The 21,836-nt window shown below is 50.9% G+C and overlaps 3 protein-coding genes across 3 annotated transcripts; all 3 read right to left on the bottom strand.

The window, feature by feature from the left end:
- Positions 1-219: 219 nt before the first annotated feature.
- EMWEY_00022880 (hypothetical protein, conserved) lies at positions 220-7,187 on the bottom strand (the record flags this gene model as incomplete). The annotated part of the gene is made up of 10 exons (XM_013477924.1): positions 220-859; positions 984-1,384; positions 1,815-2,882; positions 3,003-3,329; positions 3,504-3,662; positions 3,892-4,141; positions 4,357-4,664; positions 4,807-5,106; positions 5,218-5,355; positions 5,454-7,187. 10 exons carry the CDS (start codon positions 7,185-7,187, stop codon positions 220-222), a joined length of 5,325 nt encoding a protein of 1,774 aa, XP_013333378.1.
- A 3,847-nt stretch (positions 7,188-11,034) lies between these two features.
- On the bottom strand, positions 11,035-14,158 carry EMWEY_00022870 (hypothetical protein, conserved; the record flags this gene model as incomplete). Its single annotated transcript, XM_013477923.1, has 4 exons — positions 11,035-11,718; positions 11,951-12,785; positions 12,905-13,740; positions 14,081-14,158. 4 exons carry the CDS (start codon positions 14,156-14,158, stop codon positions 11,035-11,037), a joined length of 2,433 nt encoding a protein of 810 aa, XP_013333377.1.
- A 3,855-nt stretch (positions 14,159-18,013) lies between these two features.
- Positions 18,014-21,030, bottom strand: EMWEY_00022860 (centromere/microtubule binding protein, putative; the record flags this gene model as incomplete). Its single annotated transcript, XM_013477922.1, has 9 exons — positions 18,014-18,133; positions 18,262-18,605; positions 18,817-19,001; positions 19,228-19,488; positions 19,679-19,755; positions 19,961-20,058; positions 20,288-20,408; positions 20,540-20,680; positions 20,923-21,030. The coding sequence occupies 9 exons, from the start codon at positions 21,028-21,030 to the stop codon at positions 18,014-18,016; spliced, it is 1,455 nt and encodes a 484-aa protein (XP_013333376.1).
- Between the last annotated feature and the right edge of the window lie 806 nt (positions 21,031-21,836).

Raw genomic sequence — 21,836 nt, 5'->3', positions numbered from 1 at the left:
GCAATAGCTGTGTCCTAACTGCTACTTAAATGCACGCCGGGAAATTGAAGCATATGCTAAGGTGCGCAGAATCGGACTGTAAGGGTCTGGAAAGCTAAACAGCTTCAAACGGCCCCCGAAGACATAGCACACCGCAAAAGGAAAAACTGAAAATTTAAACAAATGCTCAATGCAGTGTTTTCGCTGTTGCAATTCTTGTGGCAGTCGCAGCAGGCATTTCTACAACCCCGCGCTCTCCTCGAGCTGCACCCAGAAAGAGCAGCCTTTGTTGTGACAGTGTTCCGTATCCATCGCGCTAGCCACTGCTGCCATATCTGGGTCTTTGCGCATCAAGGAGGTAGGCGAAGACAGCAGGTTGTGCTGCTGTAACAGCTTCTGGAGGGACTTGAGGGCCATCCAGCCTTTGTTGCTACTACTACTCATGTCACAGGCAGTAGCAGCGGTGGAGGAATGAGGGAGTGCACTGCACTTCGCTCTGCTGCAGCTGCTACGGGTAAGCGGTTCTGCTGAAGCACTACGGTTGCCGCCTGTACAATTTTTTTTGCTGATCCCGCTGAGGCTGGAACTATGTGTGCGCCCAGTAGAGAGGCGGAATCTGCTGCGGTTTCTGCTGCTGTCGCCGCTCCCTTGACGGAATTGTAGTAGCAGCTGCTGCTCCTTGTTGGCCAAATGAAGCAGCTCATCCCTGCATAACGCCTCCTCCGACTGCAGTGCGAGCTCCTCCCGTTTCAACTTCTGCACCTGCCGCCTTCTTTCATCTGCCTGTTGCTGCAGCTGCTGCAACTTTTGCTGAGCATTCTGCCTGATGTTTGCTGCTGTATCTCTCTCCGCATGTGCTCGCTGGAGTATCCACTTGGCGCTGCAGGATTAACAACAACATGGAGCAGCAGTTCACTAACACTTTAAGCAACTATGGGCAGCGTCTGCGGCTATGGGAGCTGCTGCACATCACTGAAAAATTCACCGAGCAGCAAGATACCCACCTGCTAGCTTCCCTTGCCCAGTACTGAATTGCAGTGCACACTTTGTCCCTTCCGGCTGTGGCTAACAGTATTCGCAGAGCCTCCTCCTTGTCTGCGTCATGCGACGCAGCAAGCAAACCTCCAAAGTGGCAGCGTGCTGCGTCACCAGCCGTTGTCGCTGCTGCTGTCGGTACACTCTCTGTTCCTGCGGATTCAGGGTCCCCTGCGGCAGCCACGGCAGCAGCAACCTCAAGCCTCTGCTTGTTCCTAACTGCCGCAGCAAAGCGAGCGCTTTGCTGTAGGAGGTCTTGATACGCTATTTCACAGCAGCAGGACTGCTGCGCCAGCAGCTCATATACTTCAGCTTCTTCTTGTTGTCGTTGCTTCTGTTGCGTTTCGATACTTTGGCGCTGCTGCCGTACCTGCAGAAAAAGCAAACAAGACTGGCTAGCTAGTCACCTGAGTGGCGAGCGGAACAGCAAACCACCCTGATTATATACGACTGCCAAGAAACTCTGACTCAGGTTTCGGAACACCAGCGATTCCACCCGTAGCATCCTAGGTTCGTTTTGATTTGCCAACTACCCTCCGTTTAAAATGCGAATCTCTGCTTTCCTCGCACAGACACGCATGCAATGCATTAGCTTCATGAAGTGAGGCTCCAGCAGAATCCCTGCAAAGGTCCCGGCAGTTTTCCCTTAGAATAATCGCCTGCTACAAATTAATTGAGCTTCGTTCTTGCTATTACTGCTATTTCTGTCACTCTCCGGCAAACGAAAAGGGCTGTTAGGGCTGGGGTGCTGTTTCAAAAAATCTGCGGCATCGTCATTTGCCCAGCAGAGCAGGACTCACATCCTGTCTCTGCTGCTGAAGCTGCCTCATGCGCTTTCTAGCAGCAAAGGTTGAGCGACGGAGTCCATTCAGCTCGAGTTGCAGCATCGCAAGGTGGTTGTCTCCACTGCTGTCTCGGGTGCCGCAAGTTCTTTCCATATCCCTGCTGCCTGCTGATGCTTCCTCCACCTGTCGCTGCTGCTTCTGTTCCTGCTTGTTGTCGCATGGGCTGCTTGAACTGGTCAATTTATGCAACAAATAGGCAGCTGGACCGAACCGAGGTGTGTCTCCGGGCTGAAGGGGCTGCTGCTGGTTCTCCTCACCGCGGCTGCTGCTGGCACTGCCAGTTGATTTAGCCCGCTGGCGCAACAACATCGGAGAATTTTTGCATTTGGTGTTACTGCTGTAACTGCAATTGCTGCTGTCGCTTGTTGCACTACTTGTTCGGATGGAGCTGTTGCTGCTACATCTGCTGCTGCGCTGTTCTTCGGCCACAGCGTGAAAGCTGCAGCTGCTGCTGTTGCAATCTGCATGTGCCTCAGTGTCACAGGTATCTGCGCTACTCTGGCGGTTTTGCTTAGATGGTTCCGACCTGTTTCCCCCTTGCTGCTGCTGTTTATCCTTAGCTTTAGATATGTCAAGAGCTTCCAGCGGCAACTTCTGGAGCCGCGAAGCGACCAGCGAATGCTTGCTACCTTCCGCCGTTCCATCCACAGTTTGTGCATCTGCCTCAAATGCTCTGGGCAGCTGTTCAACCTTTATACACTCAAAAGAAACCGACGATGCACGTGGGTCTACTGCATCACCAGGGGCAGCACCAATAACAGCAGCCGAGGTTTCTTGTGCCTCTGCATGTTTGCCTGGACTGGTTTGTTTGAGAAGGTCCTCGTCGATTTGTTCCCCTCCTCGCATGCACGACTTTTGCAGAAGTAGCAGTTGCTGTCGCTGCTGTTGGACCGTCTGTTGCGCCGCAGAAAGTGTATCTTTCAGCTTGTTTGCTCTTGCTGCCTCTGAATCTAGACGGTCATGGAGTGCTGCTTCTTCCCTCTGTAGCAGCAGCAGCTGCTGCTGCTTCTCCTCGTTCTGGCGCTGATCCAGATCACAGACACAGCAACAGTGGCATCAAGGAAAAGCTCCACCAGCCAACCCAAAACAGTAGCAACTGAAAGGGTCGCTAGAACGGATAGCAGCAGTCCCGCAGTTACTCACAGCAAGAAAGTCGAGCTTTTGTTGCTGGAGCAGCAACTGCTGTTGCTGCTGCTCCAGTTTGTCCTGTAGATGCTCCACTCTTTGCTGCTCTGCCTCGCTCTGCTGCTGCAGCTTGAGGGTCTGTGCGAGGTGTTGCTTGCACGCGTCTTCATATTGCTGCTTTTGTTGCTGCTGTTGTTGCTGTAGTTGAGATAGCTGTGCTTCTAGGGCTGCCTTCTCTTGCATGAGACAGCGCAGGAGCTGCTGCTTTGTGGCGATTTGCTGCCTTTGCTGCTCATTTTGTTGCTGCAGCGTCTCACGCTTTCCTGTTTCCTCAGCTAGTAGGTCCTGCAAACAGTGACCTCAGCAACAAGCAAAGGCGGGTTTCAGAAGCCGCACCAGGGCACTAGCCCACCTCCCGGCTGCAAGTGCCTACTATCAAACGGCAAAGCAGAAAAGAGTTAAAGCAAAAGACGTGGCGTTAACCGGTTATATCATCCACAATGGCGACGACAGCAGCACCTGCAATTCATGCTTTAGAGTATTTAGCTCGTGCTTCGCCAGCAACAGCTCGTCGGTGCTGCTGTTGCCCTTTCGCAACAACTCGCGCTGTGCCGCAACCTCCCTCCGCAGTTGCTGCTCTTGCAGTAGCAACTGCTGTAACCGCTGACTTGACTCAGCCTGCATACAACCATGGACCAAAACTTATAGCCAAGCCAGCAAAACTGGGAGTAGGCGGGTGGACACTGGAGGGATTGATGCAGGAACCGTTCAACGTGCCGTACGCAGCATCGAAATATCAATATCAGCAGCAGCAAGACTATTACTTACACTCCCAGACTTGCGCATGGCAATAGGGCGGTCAGTCTCAACAACAGCTGTTCCGGCAGTGATACTCTTCGCAGCTTACCTGCAGGCGCGCATATCGCTCTTCGTGCTCCCGTTCAGCAGCTTCATTCTGCTGTTGAAGCTGCTGCAACTGCTGCTGCAATGCTACGACTTCGTCATTTTGCTGCTGGTGCTTCCGCTGCAGCCGTAATAGTTGCTGATGCTGCTCGTGGAGTGCCTGCTGTTGTTGCTGCTGCAGTGAAGCTGCTGCACTGAGCCTTTTGCGCGCTTCCTCCAGCTCCTCAGACTGCAGCAGCACCATTTGCCTCTCCCTACCGAGCACAGAACGGCAACTGAAATCCACAACTCTGCCTGGATGAACAGCTTACTTGCCTAAAGCCATAGGGGAAAGGGAGGTAATGGAAAGAGGAAAGGCAAATCGGCGTCCTGCTCGCCAGTGTTGCGCAAGTCACACTGGGAAGAACACATGTCACACATGGATTAGTAAATTTCCCTCTACAGCTACAACATTAGGATCTACGGGTACCTCTCGAGTTGCAGCTTGTCCGCTTCTTTCTCGCGCTGCAGACTCTGCAGTCTGGCCTCCTTGTGAGAGGCAGCTGCATTCAACTGTTGGACGGCTTGCAGCATTTGCTGCTCCTGCTGTTGCTGCTGCTCCTGCCGGTGCTGCGCGTCTTTCTCGGCCTGCTCCTGCAGCATGGTCAGCTGCTGCTGCTGCTGCTGTATTTGTTGCTCCTGCTGCTGCACCTTCTGGAGGAGGAGGATGTTGCTTTCTTTTAGCCGACGCAGTTCGGCTGCCTCGGCCCGTTGCTGCTTATCCTTTTCCGCCCTTTCCTGCATGTGAAAGTCGCAGCAATGCCCAGTGAATTAGCCGTAAGAAAAACATTTAGCAAGTTAAAGGACAGAAAAGGCAGTCTCAGAGCTGGCAGGGTTAGCCACATGCGTGTTTGGGAGTTGGGGGCATGTGTATGCTAACATCTTCTCTCTGCAGTCTGAGAGTTTCTAATGCTTCCTGAGCCTCCTGTAACTTCTGCTGCAACTTCTCCCTTTCGTGGTTGGCCGCTTGCTGCTGCTGAAGCAGCTGATCCTGCAGTTCCCTTTGATGCTGCTGCTGGGCTTCCTGCTGCTTCTGGTGGGCTACTTGGAGCTCTTGAATCTGTTCCAGGTGTTGCTGGTGCATTGAGTGCTGGTTCTTTAGGCGCTCCTCAATCTGTTGCGCTGCTGCCACTGCTGCTGCCTCACGTTCTTGGTCCTGCTGAGCTCGCAGGGTTTCTACCTGAAACAGACTACAAAGCATGGAACTTATCCTGGAGCAGTATATGGGGTAGGTAAGGCAGTAGTGCTCTGATCCGGGTTTTGAGTCCTAAGTTTAAGGCTGTTGTCTCACAAGCTTCTCTTGTTGCTGCATTGCTCCAGCAGTGCGCTGCAGCTCCAGTTCCAGCAAAGTGATGCTTTGCTGCAGTTGCTGTTTCTGCTGGTCATGCGCTGCAGCTGCCTCAGCTGCTGCCGATGCAACTGCTCCAACCTGCAGCAGAACCCAAAACCAGAGGAGCATGGTTGATCGTCCGGAAACTGGCATACGGATTTGGAAGGCTCATATGTGCAGCCTCAGGGGGGGCTTACCTGTCTGTCACAGATAGATTTAAACCCCAGGAGGCTGCTTTCCATCCACCTTGCAGCGTCTCTTATGTTGTGCTGTAGTAAAACTCGGAGAAGCTGAAGCTGTTGCTGCAGCGAACCAACAGCAGCTGCCGCGGCAGTGAGACGCCCTTGCTGACGCTGAAGGCTGGCTGCATGCTGCTGTTGTCGCTGCTGTCTGGAATGCAGCGCAAGCTCCTTCTGTTGCAGCTGTTGCTGCTTCTGCATCAACAGCTTTTCGGCCATTTGGTGGTCTAACTGCTGCTGCTGCAGCTCCTGCTGTTGAGCGTGAAGCTCCTTGAGTTGCTGCCGTTGTCGTTCCTCCTGTTGCAGCAGCAGTCTTTCGTGTTGTACTGCATCTTCCATTCCTCGAACGTTCGATCCCCTACCTCCGTGCTGTTGCTGGAAATGTTGCCCCTCTTCTCCTTGCGGCAGTTTCTGTTGCTGCTCAGGCGGTCTGGCATTGTTCTTTTCGTCGTTGCATTGATAGAATGGCTGAGGCGAAGAGTCCTCAATAATACATCGTTCGTTCAAAGCGTTGGATTTGTTCTTTGTGCGGCTGATGCTGTTGGTGCTGCTGGGGGATCTGCAACTGCTGCTCCTGCTGGTGATTCGGCGGCTCTGTTGGTTCTCTTCTCTCCCTTTTCGTCCCTCTATGTCCTTACATTGCAATGATCGACTCCGTGTTTCCAACCGTCTCTGTTGCAGCAATTGTTCCTGTTGCCACTTGCGCAGTGTGTGATGGCGATGCTGTTCTCGATAGGTAGAACCGTCTCCTAGGAGAAGGCGACGACTGCGGGAAATCAGAGAGGCAACCGAGTCCTTGCTGCATATGCTGCAGTCGCTATGATATTCTTGCTGTTGCACCCGCTGACAATGCCTCTGTTGTCGAGGCTTTATTTCGCGTTGTATCTTTCCATCCTCCGACTGCTGGGACTGCTGCTTCCAGGGTATGGCACGCGATCTACAGGGAACGCGTCTATTGCTGCTGTTTTTACTACTGTACCTGTTGATGCTGTTGCTGTTAGGTCTGGCGCTGCCTGTTGCTTGCTTTTTACCTCTCTCTCTGCCATCAGGACCCGCGCTGATTTTCCTGAGCAGCTGCCGGCTGCTTCCCTTCAGCATGCCCCCGACTGTGCCTCTGTTTTTTCTGTTTCTCCTGCTGCTGCTGCTACTGCTGCTGCGATGACTTGCAGGACCTGAGCAGTTGCTGCTGAGGCGCGAAGAGCAGTACATTTCCGTTTGGTTTGAGTAATTTTGCCCTCCGGAACTGTTGCTACGACTGCTTCTGTGGCTGCTCGGCTGAGGATCTCGCGCACGACAGGGAAATGCCCCTTTGCTTGGGAGCCTTTGTCGGTGTCGGCTGGGGTTTTGCCCGCGGCAAGCGTGAGGGTGACTCATATGTTGGTGCTCAGCAGAAGAGCCTATTTCTGTATGCTGTCCCTGTCGCTGTAGGTGCCTCTGCCTCTCGTGTTCCCCCTGCTGCCGCTGCCAGGTCTCAGCAGATGCAGGCAATACATTTCCAGCAGCAGCTTCCACGAGTCCCGGTATTGCTATAGATCGACGAAAAGCCGTACTGCTGTTCCCTTCAGAGACTTTCTCCTCAAAACGGCCATCTATGGAACTGCTTCTCTTCCTTTCACAGCGGCGCTGTTGGCTCTGCTGCATCACCAGCTGCTGCAGCTGTAATCGGTGTTGTCTCTGTGGGAACTGTTGCATTTTGCACTGCTCGTCAGGGGGCATTCCGCTACCTCCACCAATATGGTTGCTGAGAAGGAGTGAGAAGAAGTCTTCTTCCGCCATTGTTGTTCCCGTCCCTCCTGCAGGTGCCGCCCTTCGCTGTGTAGTTGTTGCTGCACAGAGTCAGCGGCCACTGGTGTCAGTATGTGCTGCATGGCTGAACATTTCATGCATCTCGCAAGCCCCTTGCTTTTGAGAGTAAATCTCAGTTCCTTGCCTCAACCATGGGCACTCTGCACACGTGCTCGAAGGCGTCTTCTTGGGCTGACTCAATCTTCCACAATCTTCGCCCTTCTCAGAACTTGCTACGGCAGCTCTTGTTGTTCCTTGGCCATTTCACTGTTTATAGCTGGTGCATTTACTGACTTTGCTCGGTTGGACCTTGAGCGGGCCTGCTATGGTGCCCTTAGCACAGCTGTTCAAGTCCTTGCGCTTCAGCCTGTTTGTTCCTATTCAGAAAAACAAGCTGTTGCAATTTACAAGGATTTGCAATAGGATAAAATGTTAAGCTCTTCAACGCCGTGTGTAGGGCGTTGTGGTCCTTCGGTTTCCCCGGAAAATAGCAAATCACGATGTTTGGTTCGTGTTCGCCTCAAATATTTCGAAGGTCTCATCCAGAATGCAAAATATTATGGATTAATAGCCTTCGTTCAGCCCATAGGCAAATGCAGTGCTTCTGTATTCACTGTCTGTTGATGGAGGGGCCCCGGGGCAGCAATGACGACTCTGCGAGTCCTTTTGGCACGTTGGGAGGGTAGGTGGGTCGCTTGTACAGTTCACGGCAGTGTTTAGGGTGAATGACTTCAAAGTAAGTGAAATTTTTATTCTCTCTTCGAACTATCAAAACATTCGTAGTCCTGACGATGGCAGAAAGCCCCGCACATCAGAAGAGGCCAGTGGCCTTCGGCTGTCTGTATATTAGACGTAGCAGTCCCTTCGGATAGTTGCCCAACTATACCAAACACTGCAGGAAACATGCTCGATATTTTCGCCTGAATATTTTCCCCTACCAATGACAACGAATGTTTGGGTGTTTCTCTAATGTCTCGGAATTGGGGAGGATGGATGAACAGCTCACCCAAGTCTGTCGGCCAGCGTTGCGGCATGAGTTATTTCAGTTGTGGGCGTGTCCGTTGACAGGCCAGAGGCCGACTAAAAGCAGTTTGTGTCCTCCATAACTGAAAGAGGAACAAAGCCCCAAAGTAATATCAGGCAGATCAGGCAGTGACAGGTTTGACTGCTTCACATGTTCAGGCTTGTACTAGCGATCTGCTTGCCCGTAGGGGACCCGGTTAGACCAAGTTTCACAGTGTTCCTTTACTCAGCTTTGTTTGGCGAAAAAAGCAACGGAAGGAGGCTTGCTCCCCAGCAGCCGCAGCCAACAGTTTTGAGTACGTCATACCCTGAACCGCCCTGGTGCTAAACACCCATACCTATTGTTCCCATTCCTGTGATACATCGAATATGTTTTGACTGGGATGTTGTATCCATGAGCAAATACTGCAGATACTATTCTGGGAGTCATGGAACTATGTAGGGCGTAGAGTGCGAGCCATGTGGTGTAAGCACAGCTGCAGCGGTTCCAGACAGAAGGCAGCTGCTTTATTTCTGCAAAGTAGGGAGAAATGAGATGAATGTTTCTCAGACATTGCAGCAGAGTTTTCGCTTGAATCCCGTTTCAATGATCAAGCAAGGAATCGACGACTTTGGCGAGTTTGGCGAGTTTAGAAAACAACGTGCAGGTCCCCTCTTTAGATCTGCGCCTACCTTGCTTCTCTTACCAGTAGGAATTTCGCATGTTCGAAGGCTGTGGACCCGGCATTACAGGCCGTGGTAGCCAGACAAGCTGGGCTCGTCTTGTTGTTTGAACGCACCGACTTCCGCGTATGCTGCCGAAATTCCGATATCTAGGAAGCCTGCCCAGATTAAGGTCTGCGCTTGCAAGCGAAAACGTCCTCTTGCGTTTCGATGCTTCCACATCTTGCATTGTTGGCTGGTCATACTTAATCCGTCCTGTTTGATCAGCCTGGCGACTAGATACCAGACAGCAAGGACAGGCGAAACGGAACAAAAGGAGGAGTGACGCCATCACTAAAAGACGTTGAACAAGTTTTGCAGCACATCACAATCGATTGTGCCCTCGGGGAATATTACAACAACGGTTGTACTCTTTGTAGATTTGATACATCTATGAACTGCTTCGTGCCTTCAATGCGCACTAAAAAACAAATGGAACATGCGCATTGAAGGCAAGAAGCAGTTCACAGATATACCAAGTCTACAAACAGTACGACCGTCGTTGAGCTTTGCAAAGGTGCCTTTTCGTCTGTCTTCAATACGCCTCGCTGTCTGTTCATCATCATCACATTGGCCTGCTTGCCAACATTCTCCGCCTGCACTCATGGTGCTCCGCCACTGACACATTATAGCATACCTGCCTACTCTACCATAGTGAAAAACTGCCGCGAGCATTCAACGACAGCAGAACCTCCCCAGCCTACCTGTAGGAACTGAGCCAGTCTCTCAGAAGCACACGGGCAGCAAATAACCGGACAAAAAGAGCCTAGCTGAAGACATATCAACCGCCTCTGTGTACCATGCGAACCGCTGGTGTACGCCATATTGCTTGACAATAAGAACCGAAAATACAACGTATACCATAAACATACAAGCGGCAGACTCGCCAGCTGATCATAGTGCATAACGCCGACATTATCGTACATCGCAAACACTACTGAACTGACTCAAGGCAGCATTAACAAGAGCTCAAACACAGAAACGTGGCAATCGCTGTAAATCCCCCACTTCCACCTGCCTCCGTCTGCAATCTACATAGTGTTGCATTCTAATACTCGCCGTCTAGGTAGAATTTCCTGTTGTTGCTTGTCCCGGGAAAATTGCGGAAAGTGGATCTGGGGACATTCAGTTTTTCACTACTGATTCCAGATGGCTAGCAGATATTCACTGGCAACGAGACGCAATGAATAAGAAAAACGAATACAGCAGTAACTGCTGCTGCAGAAACGCCCAAACAACGGTTGCGGCAACGAAGTACCCCCATTTGGGGAGGTACTCGTGTGCATATGCGCCTTGCTCCGGGGTGGAAGGCACATCTTTTTATCCTGTCATATCCAAACGGCCAGCAGGCCCCTAACGCCGCATCGGCGATGGATACTCCTGTAGATGCCATCTACTTGCACTGCTTGCAGTCCCCTCTATAGGTAGTGCTGGTGCTTCTGCCGCACAGGTGCTCTTCCTGTGGTTTCATTGCTGCGCAATTTCCTGCAGGTGAATCCTTGCATGGCAACAAAAGTACTAGAGCACTAGAGCACAGAGCTAATGCATTAGAACATCAATGCATTAGAGCATCAGCGCCTTGCTTTCTATTCCGTGCACGTAGCCCTGTACGCCATTGCTGAAGTGTGTACGTTGTCATTGAAGCTGTGCACGTTGCTGCAACTGCTGCGCATGTCGCTGCCGGGAATCGGCAAGCTCTGCTGCTGCTGTTGCTTCTTAGCAAGCCAGGGACCACAAACATGGTGGGGGTGGCAGTTGCTGGTTTTTATCAGTACCAGGGAGCTGCAGCGTGACGGCAATTGCTGCTGCTGCTCCATAGGACGTCACTGCTTTGGTCAGGGCACTCTCAACTTCTCAATCTTCTCAGCTATTTCGGCTCCAGAAACAGCCTGGGCAGAAGTGTACTCGCCCCATTTCTTCTCCACAACTGCTTAGGCAAATTTGGAGAAGATCTAATCATGCGCTTGCTTCGTGCCACTGCTTTTGTTGCAGTTGGTATTTCGCCATCAGACCTGAGATGTGATGCCCGTCAGATTTTCACGTCCTCAACGTCATCTGGCCAATACCATTGCCTCAGAAAGTCTAAAACATGGGCCTTGTTGAAATCGCCAAATTCTTCCTCCACGGCTAGAATGTCTCTGTCTGCATCCCTCGCTACAAGCAGCGGTATAGAGACCAAGCCCGTCTCTGGAGGTTGAATGTTTCTGCAGCTGGCGCATGCAGCCCTTGGTGGCCACCTTGTGTCGCAGTTCGCATAATTGACAGCTCCGAGATCGCCCCTCAGGAAGGCGAGCGTGGTGTCAGCGGCTGTACGGACAGTCACCGCGTTGTGAAGTCTCCATAGCCACAGCTTCAGCTCGTCCATTTTGCGCGCCTCCGCCTGTCTATTCGTCCATGCGGAATTCGAACCCCCGAGCTGCCCTCTAAAATCCTCAAGAGAAGAGCTGTTATTTCCATTTGGTACGGGCACCTGCATGTGCACCTGCCTACGTGCTTTTATATCTCTGGGAAGAGGCAAGCGGATGTGGGCCTCCCCCGCAGGAGGGGAAATAGCATCCAGCCCGTGGCTTCGCCGTGAAAATAGCAAGGTGAAATGTTGTCGGCAAGCGTTGCAGCCAAAAAACCGACGCAGAAAATTGTATATACCGTAAGCGACTTCGAAGGCGGGGACGGACATGCAACCCAATGATGGATTTCGCTCAATTAGAGCTTCCTGAGCATATGTCCCGCAACAAATGCAACAAAAAAATTGAGGCATGGGCAGGAAGCTATTGACTCCAGCAGATTTCTTCTGTGTGAATCGCATTGTCCTGTGTTCAACAAAAATGCTTCATGCTCTAACCGTGATGGAACGGGTATTGTGGCAAGCGCACATCCCGCATAATTTACGGGGCGAGTCCTCTAGTTCCACGTGCAAATTTAACAGGATGAGGGAGAGCACTCACAGTCGACAAAGATGCGGTGTCAATAACTTGATCAAGGTTCACAGGTCTTCGCTGCTGCTGTTGCTGCTGCAGTAGGTAAATTGGTAGCGCCTGGCCTTTTCGTTTGAAAAATACCTTGTCGCGTCCGCACTTGGAGTGTGTGCTGATCTTAACGGAGAGCTCCTTAGCCCCCTCCGCCAGCACATGCATCAACATCCACACACTACATGTGAGGGTTGTGCAGTGCTTAAGCTTGGGCTCCTCCAAAGGCGGCAGCGGCAGTGCCTCGGCACCGAATGAAACCGATCCTATCCATTTACGCCAGTCTGCTGTTTTGAGACCCTTGGTAAAACGCAAACTGTCGTCGATATTCATGTATAGCTCAAGAACCTCTGAGAAACTTGGGCTTTCCCTTGTGACGAGTTCAGGCTTCCGCAAGGGGAGGTCATGCAGAGGAACCTGCATAGAGTTATGAAGATGGATTATTGCGAGAGCAGCTGCCCGCTTTACCGACTCGATAGGTATCACAGCACGCACTATTTCCAGTAAGTCCACCAACGCAAACTCATCAGCAAAGCTCATGTGCTCCCTTTCCGTTACTACCCAGCTCGCCAAAATGAACTGCAGGCCCCTAATGCCGTCGTGAAGACGCGCTCGAGCGGAAGACCCACAAGTTGTTTCGCTATTACCCGCTCGCGAACTACGTCTTCCAACCCCTCGGCCTTCTTTCGTCTGCTGCTGGGAAGCAGGCGAATCCACGGATCCCGGCAATTGCTCATGATGCCATCTGTATGCACTGCACGGAACGCCGCGCAAATGCTCGAAGGCGGCAAATTTACCTCCGAGTGTCAGCTGGCTGCAGCAAAAATAAGCAAAAACAACGGGTAGAAAGGCTGAAGGGCAGATGCACCAATTAGGTGCTCTTTTCGCGTTAACTGCAAGACTATGGGAACAAAACCTTATCAAGGGGCTTACAGGTCGGTTTTTTTAATTTGTTGCTGTGTTTTTCTGGCGGCATATTGTACAGCAAGATATATGTCATCGCTCGGGAGTGCTAGGGAATGGATTGCGAGGTTTCCAGGATGAGACGTGTCAAAAGAATCCAAGGCGCCTCCATCAGGCATATCTGGGATATCAAAATGCAGGTTTCCCTCAAGTTGTGTGCCGCCCTTTCGATGCTGTTCAGAGGCCGGCAATTGCAGGTGGAGGGACGGGGGGACAAACAATTTGATGGACGGTAGGGCAACAATGCCCAAGTTGCCACAAATATCCATGGTGCTCTGACCCTCCATGCAGTTCATAGCCGCGAAATGAAAACGAGGGTGGAGATCCATTGCTAGTTGCGAAAACGTCCGTCTGTACGAAAGGCAGTGAGGGCACCACGCCGAATAAAACATCATTATCAGGCCCTTTCCAGTATCCCTGGCCTTCGCCATGACCCGCCGGTACTCTTCCACCGTAACAGCTTCATCTACAACTGGATCCGTTGCAAACATACATCTATGCCCTCGACTTCCAGTTGACGCTGCAGATTTCACCGCAGCTGCCACTGAGGGGGCCGCGTGCGGCGAGGATGTCGCATCTGCATCTGTGGAAAAGAGTCCATCTACTTCGCTCAGCGTCGGATCCACCAGAAGACCTGCAGACGATGATCGGCCTGCGCTAGGATGGACTTCCACGGAACCCACAACCTGTCCCAGTGCCAGCTGGAGTTGGGCGACAAGCAAGCCGAGATTAAGTATGGCAAACCGAGTAAACGTGAAGGTACCCACCCCTCCTGGAGGATTTTTATGTAGATGCGACCTCATCAGCTGCGTGCGCAGACTGGAAACGCGGTACCTACTGAACCTGGGCGAAGGCACGACGGCGAATTAGGGGGCGGAGGTGCGCTGAGCGGTTCTCTGCTACGACGGGGTCTACTACGTTAGTACAGAAGATTAATACAGCTGAGCTTAACATTGAACTGCAAAAAACATGTCTTGGAGCTGGAAAATCAGCAGATGGCCCTAGACAGCTTAATTCGTAGCCAGGCGAGATGCAGTGGAGACAGGCGCCGTGTTTTCACTAGACTTGTGTAATTCTCGACCAGTCAAAGTGAACCTACAAAACAAAGGTGAAATGCGCTAGGTATATTGAAAATATCATGTTTACCCACTTGTCATCAAGTTTGTGCGCTCGGAGTGATACAAGGCAGACGGAAGAATAGTGGCCACGGCATGGCATGTGCATCCTAGCTCCGACTTGTCGTTTGCCTTTCTCCGCCGTTTAAAGATTTTTGCAGATAGAAAAGTACTATTGATAGAAATAAGTAGAAAACTAGCAGAGTCCGTACTCTTCGTCACGGATTCGATGCCAGCTGGCCGTATGACTCCAAAAAGCGTGGCGGGGGACCACACCAGCAGAATGTGAGAAGTATTCAGTTAGGTTGGCGTACCTCTCCACGGTCTATACTTTACAGCATTAGCCTATTTCCTGCTCTTCTAGTACGGCTGAAAGGATGTTTTGCAAGTTCCTTCTATCAGCGGGGTTGATAGCGGTGCAATTAATCTTTTCGGGTGTAGCGTTGTGCACCATAGTGAAAGCGGGTCCTGGTTCTTATCCATCCTTTCCACAGGGTACTGTGGGATGCAAGAAATCAAACACGTTAAGGTGAGAGTTCCTCAAGTGCAACTGGAATCCTTCCCCAATCTCCAGGAGTCCTGAACATAGAGGGGCAAGAGCCGGGAGCTGCGGGAGAAGACGCGGCCTGCATTGAGTTACGGCGCATGTTGCCGCAATTGAAGGTGCAATATAGCCCCATATGCGGGCACAAACAAGCCTTCCTGACTGTATATTTGATGACTGTACTCGACTGTTGGAGACTTCTTGCTTTTTCCACTAGGGCTGACTTCCTCTCTTTGTCTGCCTCCACCAGTGATCCCTGTCGATGCTGTACTGCTTCACTCATCGCCACCTGTTGATCCTAATGAAACTGCAGTCACATGAGCACCTAAAGAGTAGAATGGAAGTAATTCTGAAGAGAGGCGGGAGTCAGTATACACAAGTGCAGCTGCAGAATACAATTGCTGACCATGAGGACGTAGGCCAAATGCATAGGGGAGCCAGTCGCTTGATATACTCCACCGTAAAGTCGTACTGGGTGGGCCGGAAAAGCTACGGGACAACCCTTTGAACACGGTAGCCTTGAAAACTCGTCCTCAGGTGAGTCGGGGATTGATCAGTCTGAATAGTGAAATGACTGCAATGTTAGTAATGCAGACACTTTACAACCTACCGGACCGCATTGAGCTCTTTTTGTCGCGTCCTGGGTGCTTCGGCTCTCTCTCCGTGAAACGGAATTAGTAGCAAGCGATAATGTTATGTTACTTTGAGCTGTTGGTTTGCTGAGAGAGCATCACCGCAACTGGTGAAGCACGAGCATCGGCTGCTTGAAATCAAGGTGAGTGACTCATGGAGGCGGTGTCTGGTGTGTGAAGAGGCTTCCGTCGCCTGGCACCCTCACTGTCTCTCCAAGCCAGTTGCTTGTTCTTTTCAAGTTGATATATCAGCGGACCGGCGACGAGGGAGGAGCCAGGAATGAAGGGGCGATAAGGCGACTTCAGTATTGGGTGCTTCTGAGCGTCGGTGCTAGCCACTCCCGAATGCCTTTAACCTGCCCCGGATCTTGTTCGACCACCACTTCCGATACACGAAGCTAAGTGCTAGCATAAAAGCAAACTCTGTTGTGCTCTCACGAACCACTGGTGGGCAGACACTATGATAAACTTGTACCGTGGCCCTTCGGCTGTGCTGCGGCTGATTCCCTTTAACCATTCCACTATAAAATGGCGGGGAGGGTGAGACCAACATTTGAAAGAAGGGTCGCTGGGTAAAAAATTTACATAATTTCCCTGAACAGCCCCCAAATGTTGTGCGCAGCCGTCCTAAGCATTGGCTTCGTTGCATCTCATAGCGTCTGGCTTCCTAACTACATCCTATAACTACCCAAATTCCCAGAGGTCAATAATTAGAATTCCAAAACATGTTCGAGTCTCTATTATAAACACAGAAAGCTCCCAGAATAAGAAAACAGACTGGTAGAACGATCAGGGCTGACGCCGCGTTCTCATTGAGGATCGGTGCCCGACCTTTTAAGTTAGCGGGGAAATATTAAAGCAGCAACAACATAGTCAGGTGCCTGACCTATAAACTGCTATCCACATAAATGCTATATTCACAGACATAATTGTTTCTATTCATTTTCCATTTATTAGATCTATGGAAGTCCTATCTGGTGCCCAAAGTAGTGACTAAGCACTGCACTACACGGCAGGCGTGGATAACTGGCTCACTAACCCTACTAAGCTGTGGTATCCAACTCCCCCTAGTTAATAATATGCTAGTCGTAAATTTTTAATATTTATTCCCTTTACAGTCATAACGCCGCTAGAGGCCACACCGGAGACGCATTGTAGTGCCTGTGTGCCTGCGCACTAGACATCCAGCCCCATGTCGCCCGCTTGTGGCGTGGCAACACCTCGCACAGTCCCAGCCCTACATATTCGACAGCTTTTTGTGGATTTCGCTCAAAAGAGTATGATTTTACGACTCTTAAGTCTTTCTATCGTTTCCGGGCATGTAATAGTGCCCGGTACCAGTCACACCCCCAATTGCTGCTTTCTACGATTCGTCGTCCAGAAGAAATGACAGCCAAGCCACCGGCCGCAGCCTCAGCTGGGAGAAAAACCCCCAGCGAATTCCTACAGAGCGTATTGGGAGGGAACGTTCTTGTCAAGCTTAACAGCGGAGTTGTATACAAAGGTAATCGCCGTGCTGCATATGCCACCAGTTCACAGACTCCGCATTGCCTGTGGAGTTCTTCGCAGCATTCCTAAAGCCGCCGTTTCTTTGATAGTGAAACACTTAGTTCAAGCTTCATCGTGTGATCATGTTTGATCCAGACAGTTCTCGCAATTATACTGCGATTGCAATTAACGCCATATAACACGAATCCTTATTCTTCAGCGTCTTTGGTGTAATTTGCATGTACATTTTTATTGTATGCATTACTTGTTTTGCATATTAAGTCAAGTGTACATTGTTTGCTTTACGTGGGTGGGCTCCCCACACCCAAGGAAGGACCCCAGTATGGTATAGAATCATCAGATTCCCCGGCACCTTCGGCGTCATGGCACTACTTGACACGTACTGTCTTGACGCCAGTTCTACGGCAATACTTGCATTCACATGTGTGTTTGCTCATGTATTTATCATGTATGCATCTATTATGCATGATATATCATCCCGCTTCGGCGTACACACGTAGCGGTGACTAAGGGGGAGAGGGGACAACGTCTGCTGCGATCACAGGTATTATGCAGTGTCTGGACGACCGAATGAACATCGCTCTAGAGAAGGCTCAGGAGTTTTCGGAGGAGCAGACACTTGTAGCTTCTTATCCACTGGCACTTATTCGGGGAAACAACGGTGAGGACTTTAAACACTGAGACAGCGGAGCGCCAATCCCGTCACATTTGCTAGCGCGAAACAGCTGACGGTCGCTTTTGCAATGAGCTGCGTGGTTGTGTTTGCGTAGTGCTCTACATTAGCTCCGAGAAGGAAGCAGAAGCCCAGTGAAGAACTGGGATGACTGGCTGGAAGGCAATAATCCCCCACTAGACGGTGCTGTGGAAAACTCTGTTCACATTTTTCGTTTAAAAAGTGCTTCTTCTGTCGTCTACATCCACACATGCACACCGTTAGATCGGCAATACGGTCACAAAGCGTTTGCTCTGCGGCAACGCAAATGGCCTTAATTTGCGTGCCGGTGACCAGTTAGCTACCAAGCAACCGCGCGCAGCAGCACACCTAGCTAGACAACCAACTATTAATACAGAAGCATCGGTTGCGAAGCTGCGACATGAGCATCTGCTGCCGTACAACCTAGTGTCGGCTGAATGTAGCACCCCTCCCCTGATCATTCCACCTACAAAGTGACTAGGTGCTCGTAAAGCTGCTCATTTGCTGGAATCCTCTGCAGACTCAAACTGCATGCAGAGCGAATTGGCTACCACGATGAACAGAGATATGTTTGGCGCTGCTTCCTCATCCATCGTCCTCATCTACGTCTCGATGCTTCTTCTTCTTGTGTTTTTTTTGGGGTTTGTCCGCGGGCTCATCTTCAGTTGCCTCTTCCTCCTCTGCACGCCTCTTCTTCTTCTTCAGCTGCAAAACACATTAAAAACGGTGCCAATGAAACACTCACATCTATTCCCTGGGTGTGCTCCTTGACTCCGAGTCCAGTGCCCCAACGAACATTCTACTCCACAAACGGCAAGCTTCCACTGAATCACCTTTTCAGTAACGCCGTTCTGTGTTGTTTCCTCTCCTCCTGTTGCTTCCGGCTGCTCTTCTTTCTCTCCTTTCACATGAAGAGCTGGTTTCTGTGGTATGAGCGGTTCTCCAGTCAATTTGGGGAGGAACCCTTCCGTCTTCAGCCACTCCTTAGGCGTGTTCTCGTTTGGTCTCCCTTTCTTGTCCAGCAACCCCCCTAAAATCATCTTCTTCTTCTCGGATGCGCGTGGCCCATAGCCCCACCGCATTGCATACGTATCCCGATCCATCAACACCCGTTTTACCGCCGCCACCACCCCATGGTCAACGCTCGCTATCACTGGAGTTGACATTTGTGCTACGCCTATGCGTTCAAAATGCACCAACATTTGCATGTGCATATTCGTTTGGCGTGCCAAACAGATAGAACATGCGCACGTTCTATGGCGTACAACCTTCAACTCCGACCCATATCTATGTATGGCTAAATATTGCATATAAATGTGCCATGTATTGCTCGAGGTGAGAGCTCAAGAAGGTTGGGTTAACGCCCTGTTTCGGTTGTGTGTACCTACCTAGTGCGATAGCTTCTCCCTTTGTGGTCATGAGCACAACCTCGGCGTTAACCTCTATGTTATTTTCAAACCTCAGGACTCCTGGGATCATGAGCTTCGCCCCGTAGCAAATAGCGTTGACGCATGAATCCTTCACCACTATGCGGGGAAGGCCAACGAGGAGCATCTCCAACGGGAATATTATTCTTAAGCAATCAATGCACACAATGCAATCAGTACGAACATATAGGTGTATGCGCCAACAAAGAACTCATTCATGCAGACGAACCGAATGACGACTGAAGGAGCACATGAATGATGTACTATTCCCCCGACACTATGCCATCGTGACAAATGAGCCGCCAACTGAAATTGAGAATTGGACCTGACACCCTTTGCCGCAAACAGTCATCAGCCCTCAGAATAACCCACCTCCTGAGATACGTTTCGTCTCGGAATGCGTCGTACACATACATCGCATCGAGGACGTCATGCAGCGTGACGAGGTTTCCGTCTTCTTGTAAATTGCCGCTTCGCACGCGGCGCAGTTCTTGCATGTGCGCGCCAGTACCCAACAGAAGCCCCAAGTGGACACACAAAGTACGGATGTAGGTACCCGCCTCGCACGACACCCGAAACACGCACAAATGCTTTTCCTCGTCGTAGGATAATATTTCCGACTCGTAGATCGTCCTGAAACAAACACCAACACCCCATTAACTTGACAATCCGAGACGAATTAACCCATGTACGAACGCCAACGCCCTTCAGCGCAGCAAAACTACCCACCAATACTGCCAGCTAGGAGTTCCACGAACTACCAATATATCCATTAGCTAGTGTGGTCGTACACATAACGTTAACGAACACAAATCGCGCTCACCTGATACGCAGCTGCCGCTTCACAGCGGAAATGACAGGCGGCCTTTGAAACAGGGCACCAGTGAGGGTCTCCAGGGCCTACATTAAAAAACAAACAAAATGACTAGCATACTCCTGCCTCCCCTTCAAGGATCTTATATAAAATAATGATAATGTAAATAATATATATTACATAGATGCTGCATATACATGTGCACGCTTCAATATACTGTCCTGATCGGCAAACACCAGCTGCAAACCATTGTATCTGAGCTTCAAGTACTCGCAAACACCTCGTACGGACCCGCGCCACCTTAGCCTTGCTTTCTGGCTTGGAGTGAAAACGCGCGACGGCAACGTATTCCTTCCCCGCGCTTTGTTGGCTCTTCACGAGGCGAGTGGCTCTGCAAATGAAAGAGAAGGCCGAAGAGTACCATGTTGTAGAGTTATGGAACCAGCCAACTAAACAACGGCGTTTAATCAATCTTGTCCACCAGATACAGCAAAACCACGAGGCAGAAAACCATTCGTAACTCCCCTTCTTCGTGTCCACTCTTTTTGGCTTTTGAATTGTATATGCTTTCCGTGCGAATCCTATACATGCAATATGCCAAGCGCTATAAAGCAATACATGCGCCAAAAACCGCTTGCCTGTTTATGCACACGAGGAGGCATCCCGTTACCTTCGGGTCCAGAGTGCCGCTATGGCCTGTCTTCTCAACCCGCAGGATCTTCTTAAGCCACGCTACAACCTACAGCAAGCAAAACGCACGAGCTTTCCCCCACTAGTATCGGGATGACAATGACGCAACAACTGCAGCTGCAACACCTCCAGCACCACAATCAGCACGGCTAGCAGTTGCAGAACGGCATGTATGCATACCTCGTGTGAAGAAGGGTTCGCTGGCTTGTCGAGAAGCAACGAACCGTAATTCAAGTGTTGCTGAAGAGGCCTCGCCAACGGGCTGCTGCCGAAGGGGAGGGGCGTGTAGTGCCCCGTCCTAACGTTCAGCCGGTCATAGTTCTACATACGCATCATACACAACAGCAGCACGCATAAAGTACATGAACACACATAAATACAAAAAAACAAACAATAGAAGCAAAATACAAACAATGGGATAGTCAAGGGTGCGCTTGGCCTTGCTCCACAGTTTCAGGGGTGAGGTGGGCGAACCGCTGCGTATTTCGAGTCGTCAGCAACAGGAATACACGAACAGTTCACAAATAGTTGAGATGACATAGAGAATGCAACAAAGAAATTACCTTGAGGAGCAGCGGCCACTTGCTGGTGTCAATCGGTGGTGGGGTACTAGTGGGCTGGATGACAAAGCCGTCGTTCAAGCTGGCCCTCTTCTTTTCTTTTTCTCCCATTCTGCCGAGCTATACGAACAACTGTGGAGGCGGATTTTGTGAGGAGAAATACTGGAAATTTCATGTATGCATGCATGCATGCATGCATGCATGCGATGCGCGTCGACGCAGGAGGCAGCGAAAGCGCTTCTGCTGCAGTTCACTAGCAGAGAAGCTGGCAGGAACAGCAACAGGAAGCTTAGGGACAATAAAATCAGTGAAACGAAGGAGAAAACAAACCCCCTGCGCCCTCTACGAGCCCTTTGACTTGGAGGAGCTCGAGAGGCAGACCGGCCCTCCGGTTGTAGTCGGTGTAGTGAAGATCCCAATCAAATACAAGTATCTATTGCCTTCAACACGACAAAGAAAGATGTAGGGCTACTGGGAAGGCAGGGTGAGAGCATTCAGCAGCTACTGATATTCTGGGTTGCTGCTGGTGTGGGGCAGGGGGCCCGCTTGCATCGGGTGGTCGAGGGTTGTTGTGCTTGTTGTTGTTTCTGCTGCGGCTTCCCCACTTGCTGCAGCAGAAGAGGCATATGCCTACGTAGCTCCATGTTCGGGTGTTTCCTCTTCCGTTGTCGGGCGCTGCTGCTCTTGTTGCTGGTGCTGCTGCTGTAGCAGGAGCGAACCAGCAACTCTTGGGGCTGGGCCACGAAGCCTCTGAAGCAATGCCCCCTAGATCTTCTCGGGTTCAGCGCCAACGCAGTTCGTATTTGAAAGTAAAAAGATAATTAAAACGAATTAAAATCTTATTTTGATTTCATTACTCGGATCTCCTCACTGTAGACGCCCGTCTCTACGTGATGCCGTGTAGGGGGGGGGGGGGG

The sequence above is a fragment of the Eimeria maxima genome, genomic scaffold (genome assembly GCF_000499605.1).
Source record: "Eimeria maxima Weybridge genomic scaffold, Emw_scaff226, whole genome shotgun sequence".
In the NCBI taxonomy this organism is placed as follows: domain Eukaryota; phylum Apicomplexa; class Conoidasida; order Eucoccidiorida; family Eimeriidae; genus Eimeria; species Eimeria maxima.
The sequence above is the reverse complement of the archived record's forward strand: the minus strand, read 5'-3'. Positions and strand labels throughout refer to the sequence as shown.